The 6000-nt window shown below is 34.8% G+C and overlaps 1 protein-coding gene and 1 long non-coding RNA gene across 2 annotated transcripts; both read right to left on the bottom strand.

Moving 5' to 3' along the window:
* Nucleotides 1-228: 228 nt before the first annotated feature.
* LOC143580395 (uncharacterized) lies at nt 229-2138 on the bottom strand. The gene is made up of 3 exons (XR_013143648.1): nt 1303-2138; nt 559-780; nt 229-469 (listed from the first exon to the last, which is right to left on the bottom strand). It is a non-coding gene; the product is annotated as an uncharacterized LOC143580395 (long non-coding RNA).
* Nucleotides 2139-2159: 21 nt separating this feature from the next.
* On the bottom strand, nt 2160-4486 carry LOC143580398 (disease resistance protein RPV1-like). Its single transcript, XM_077063430.1, has 3 exons — nt 4023-4486; nt 2284-2764; nt 2160-2168 (listed from the first exon to the last, which is right to left on the bottom strand). The coding sequence occupies exons 1-3, from the start codon at nt 4484-4486 to the stop codon at nt 2160-2162; spliced, it is 954 nt and encodes a 317-aa protein (XP_076919545.1).
* Between the last annotated feature and the right edge of the window lie 1514 nt (nt 4487-6000).

Genomic DNA, 6000 nt, shown 5'->3' with positions numbered 1-6000 from the left:
ATGGGAGAGACTTCAGGAGTGAACAAGAATACAAGTCGAGCGTCTTTAGCTTTTGAAGGTCAATGCTATTAGGCAAGAACTCAAATTTATTACATCCTAACCACAGCCTAAAGAATGATTGAGCATGGAATGCCACCTGAACATCATTGTTGTGCTTTATTTTGCAGAAATCAAGATATAAACTCTTTAACGAGCTTGGTAAGAGAAACAAAGACCTCTCTGAATTTCCCCTATCATTCCATAAACGTTTTGGTTTTACATTCTTCAATGAAGACTTCAACAGGTTCACGCATCCTTTCAAATCCAACACAACTAGACTCTTGAGGTCTTCTATGGATTCACTAAGATGAATTAGAGTGCTACAGTTAGAGAGGATCAAAGTCTCAAGATTAGGGAGTAGGTGGAGCTGGCGGATGCTGATAAGTTTCTCACAACCTTCAAAATGTAGTATCTTGAGTGAATTAAGAACCTATATCACAATAACAGGTACATCTAAATGAAGGATGCCTAAAACAGAGAAGCTAAAAGGTAAAATGATAAAAAGAAAACAAATTATACCGTAGGCGCTTCAAACATTTCAATGTGTCCATAACTCGTGTCTACAGCCACCAAGCTGCTCTGCAATAAGCCTGACCGCATTGTTTTCAAAGGACATCCATGCCAGCACAACCATCTTAACATTGGAAAATTCTTGTAGGACCCGGTGAGTGTCACAAATTTGAGCTGGAGCAGTTTTAGCTTGTTCATCTTCGCAAGCGAACTAGTTTTAAGCGCTACTGGCTGCGAATTTTAAATTAGGTGAATGCACCATTAGAGGTGTAAAACAAAAAAGCAGCACATAAAACTCCCTATGATTTCAGTTACAAAAAATTCAAAGAAACAGTCAATATCAGCATATGAACAAGACATATATTGTTTATCATAATGTCCAAAAAGTATACTGAATTAGCAATGTCTTTCTTGATCCTGGGCGAAGCCCATACTAATAACTTGACAAATGAAAGCCATAAATTAAACACTTTCTGTTAAATTCTTTCACGTGATAGATTTGAATGGATCTTAAATGGTAAAGAGGAATGATACAATAGAAAACACCATCGCTCCTGCGATTCGGATTGCTATGTTTCCCATTTCAAGTAAACGAATGATCAAGATACAATATTTGTGAGCAACACATTTGATCTTTAGAGTTTAGACTCATAAAGTTTTCTTCCTGTATTGATGTATGCAATTTATCATCCATTAAGAAAATCTTTGTCGATATTTCCAGATATCAAACAATAAATTACTTCTTTGTCTTACCTTAGATCCAATCCCTTGTTTAACCTTTCGCATGTCGAGTGCTAGACCTTCAATTGCATTTGAACCCTAATGAAGAAATACATGCAATTAGAGAATACTAGTTGCAAGAGGAGGCTGTGAAATAAAAAAATAAAATAAAAAGCTTAACGATACACATAACAAGCATCGTACATTGCCTTTTTTCAATAAAGAATAAGATTCATCATCATGCCAGACTCTACTACGTTTTGAAGGGTCTTTGGACTCTTCACAGGCTATCGTTCTTCCCATATCTTGAAGGAGTTGATGCATCACCAGTTTGCCAGTAACTATATTAACAAGGCACCTGTTAGCGAGGATCCGGATCCCAGATTTTGCATGCAAGTCATCTCTCAATATTTTTACCACGTGTTTACTTTCTCCAACAAAGAAACAAGCAATGTCTAGAAACAGTTGTCTCTGATTGTCAAGTGGTAAGAAGTCGAAGCTCTTTTGTAGCACACTTCGAACGTTATAATCAAGATCGCCTCCTTTCAATGAATTTATTCTACGTCTCCAAATTTCTATCATGTTATTTCTTTCCCATGGATCATTATCACTAACAAATAGAGAAGAACCTAATACTCTAAGAGCCAGCGGATTTCCTCTACAATATTGGACTAGTTGTTCTGCGAGCTCCTCAAAGCTTTCCAATGGAACTTTGGATCCAAAGGCATGACAACTTAAAAGCTCCAATGATTCAATATCATTCAAGGATTTGAGTTTGTACACCCAACACCTCCAAGATATGGATCCAAACCATGCATCTATATCTAGAAACCTAGTGGTTACTATGATCTTGCTTTGTGTAAGGAAGGTGGTTGTTCCAAGTAAAATGCTTAATTCGTCTTTGTCATCAATATCATCAAGAAAAATAAGCACTTTTTTCATTTGCAAGATCTCCACAATCTTAAGTGTTCCCTCAAAAACACTAGATATCATTATTTCCTCCCCCCCTAAAACATCTTTAAGAAGTTTTTTTTGAAGCTCAAGGAGACCATGCTTGTAGTGTTTTCCAATTTCTTTAACGAAACTGCTACTTTCAAAATGTTGCTTGTGTAAGTTATAAACGCGTTGGGCGAGCGTTGTTTTGCCGCTGCCTCCCATGCCACATATTGCTATAACATTTGGTTGCTCATCATCTTTCAGCCACAAATTGATATCTTCAACTTGAGTCTCCAATCCAGTTAAATCTAGTTGACTGTTGACCATCTCCAATCCAGTTAAATGGGCTGGAGTGCTAAATTGTTTCAAATCTTGCTGACTGTTGACTGTCTCCAATCCAGTTAAATGGGCTGGAGTGCTAAGTTGGTTCAAATCTTGTTGACTGTTGTGTATCTCCAGTCGACGGAAATGCGCTGGAGTACTCAGTTGTTTCAAATCTAGTTGATTGTTGACTGCCTCAACCACTTCTTTGATAAAGTCTGTTTCATGTGTTTTGTATCTGGAACAAAAGAACCGAAAGATAGCATATTTAGAAAATAACATTTTAACTTCTTATAGTAGCCTACCATTATATATTAACCATGTTTTTGTTTCATTTCCACTTCGATCATCATGGTTTCACATTATACAAATACGAATATTAGAATATATGCATATTGTATTTATGTCATAACGCCTAACCACAAATAAGACGTAACAGAGAGAGAAGCTTGATCCGTATAACTAAGGAAGCATAAAGCTATTCCTTTAATCAAGTGAAAGCTGCCACAATTATTATTTAACTAAACAATGGAAACCAACTCCTCCAAAGAAACACATTTTCTTTTGATGGAAACTGATATTGCTCCTCACATTGAAGGCAAAATTTATAACTTGGTATAAATTTCTAGAAACCGGCTACCTTGTTCTCTGTTCTACAAATCTGTGCTTTTAGGTTTGTTATAGGTCTTATTCATCCACACAAAAACAAAGTTTTCAAACAACAAAACAACTAGATAAGCTGTTAATTAAGCTCCTAAAAGTATTAGCTTATTTGCACTAGACTATTAACACTAAAGACATTAGAGGTCAAACTATCACATGAATTTGATCATAATCAAGGCCAGCTTTGAGGGCCGGGGGCCTGGAGGGCGGACACTTAATTATTTAAATTTAAATATGAAAAAAATATGTACTCTTAATATTTAAACATAATTATCAATTCATTTAAGTCCATTTCTATAGCCCAAATCATAGCTAATAAGCCCATTTAAAAACTTATTTGCTTAAGCACAATAAAAAAAATTCTTTTTACTAAAGGTCCAAAATTTTATCGCGCTTAAGCAATTAAGCAATTAAGTGATAATACTTAATACTTTTGAAGCGATACTTAAGTATTATCATGTCTGTTAGTTCTGTTAGGATCTGGTTATTATGATAAGGGTGGTTCCTGAAATTATAATTTACTTGAATATAATATTGAATACCAGAAAACTATATGAATATTGTGTTTATTAACTTAACACGCGCGGATATACGTAATCTATATTTCTGTCTTCTCTATTCTTTTATTGCCCTCCTGTTCTGTCGTCAATTGACAGTATGACTTAGGGCGCACTATAAAGAGTTGTTTTTTGGATCTGGTTAGTTATAATTGCTTAACCCCAAATTTTTTAACGATTATCAGGAACCAACCTTATCATAACTAACCAGATTCTAACAGAACTAACAGACATGATAATAATTTTAAATGTGAAAAGAAGTGAAAACATATATACCCTAAAAGAACCATGCCAGCCAAACTAGCCACCTCTATTAATGCCGCCTTCCACCGTGCCGTCGTATCCACCGTCCAGTTTGATCCCTCGACAAAGAAACTTTGACCTTGCTTCCTAACAGCTGATGGATATACACGATAAAAGACTGGTAAAACAAAATGATTGCACTTCTGCCTTTGCTCGAGGATCAACGAAAGCTCATCAAGACACCATTTGGAACTCGCGTAGTTCTCCGAAAGAACAATTATAGAAGCCCTGGATTCGATGATTGCATCTTTTATTTCCGGCTTGAGTTCGTGGCCTAATGGGATTGCATCGTCGTCTCTAAAAGTGCGAAGTTGCGCTTGGACTAATGCTTTGTAGAGATGATCTGCGAAAGAATAACGAGTATCTTCGCCTCTAAAGCTTAAAAAGACGTCATAAGTAATATTTGGGCGTGAAGTAAATGATGAAGTTAACGCCATTGATACGAGTTTGAGGAAGATCTAGTAGAACAGAAGTTGAGAAAGGAAGAGCGGATTTAAAGGCATCAAAAGTCAACTCTTTAGATAAGGAAGAGCTACAGTTTCTTTCTTCCCCAACCTATCACATCACGTAATTGAAACGTATGGGTACTTCCAAATAATTTTTTATATATATTTAGATCACTCTTTTGTCTGCAAAATAAAATGTGACGATCTCGGTCACTCACCTAGGAAGAAACTCATAATTCGCTCAACCTATAGCGAATTGCTTCATGGCGAAACCCGAACCAATGACTTCCTACAAGAAAAGTCATTGGGCTACATAGGATCAATTGTTCTTTTGTGATGCTTCCAACTGCTTGTTGGTTCATGTTCAAGACAATTTAAAAAAATATATTAGATGTTTAAAACTATTTATTCTTCGAACGATACTATTAATAAATGCTAGGCAAGCGGTGCTAAAGGCTGAAGCAGGAAAAATTACTAAGCACGATAAGGCGTGTGTTGAGAATCAACATGCCTTCATCGCTTTTGCTTTTGATACATTTAGGTCTCTCGCCCCCGATGCTGCTTCGTTTTTAAAAAGAGTTCAGTGGGTCATGCACAGTAACTCAGCGACGCCGAAGAACGATAACTATGTTTTCAGTAGGATCGGGTTTGCCATTCAAAAGGGGTGGCGGCGCAACTTGTTGCCCGCTTACCTGCCTCTCTGTTGTAACTGGATCCTTCTTTTTATTATTATAATTTAAATTTGATAAAAATAAAAAAATAAATAAATGCTTTTTTATTTCAAATCAAAAAATCAATTACAATATGCGATTTCTTTCTAAAACTTATATACCACATATTTCTCCTTACTAAATTATTAATTTATATTACATATTCATCCATTTTATTAAAATTCATTTATTGATTAACTATTTTACCTTATGCATTAGAGTTGGGATACAATCGTTCAATTCATATGTAGGTTCTTAGAGCATTCACAATGGTGAATGAGGAAAAACAAACTGAACAAACCACATCAGCTGTCGTCGCATCAGATTTCCACTTATTCACTTTAAAACACCAAAAACTCTTATTTTTCCTCCAAAACTACATCAACTTTTAAGCACCTCTATATTTCACATAATCACCTACTTTTATATTTTCTTTCTATAACTAAAATACTTTTATAAATAAAATATTTTATTCAAGTATCTTATTTTTTATTTCATATTATTTAAAAATAAAATAAGTTCTAGTAAATAAATTTACATAAATAATAAAAGTAATATAAATAAAAATTTAAAATTACATAATTAGTAAATAAAACAAGCACACGCAAACATAAACTAAAAAAGTTACATAAACTAATGTTAAAAACTCTACCTCAATCAAAACGACTATTGTTTAATAGACCATATATGCTCACTAAATAATTTCGAAGCGCATGATAAGCTTCATTGTTAAGTATATTCATGAATCTTGCCAAGTGCCCTTCGAAATTTACTATCGCTCCATGGTTTGCTTGT

Source organism: Bidens hawaiensis, unplaced genomic scaffold, assembly GCF_021521415.1.
Source record: "Bidens hawaiensis isolate Kalapana, Puna unplaced genomic scaffold, B.hawaiensis_p1.1 tig00030422_1, whole genome shotgun sequence".
Classification (NCBI taxonomy): domain Eukaryota; kingdom Viridiplantae; phylum Streptophyta; class Magnoliopsida; order Asterales; family Asteraceae; genus Bidens; species Bidens hawaiensis.
Note: the sequence above shows the minus strand (reverse complement) of the source record. Positions and strands in the feature narration are given on the sequence as shown.

Coding starts and splice junctions, on each gene's coding strand:
- LOC143580398 (XM_077063430.1), bottom strand. CDS start 4,486: ATGGCGTTAACTTCATCATTTACTTCACGCCCAAATATTACTTATGAC. Junction 2,765..4,022: donor GCTGGCATGGTTCTTTTAGG/GTATATATGTTT, acceptor CTTTTGTTCCAG/ATACAAAACACATGAAACAG.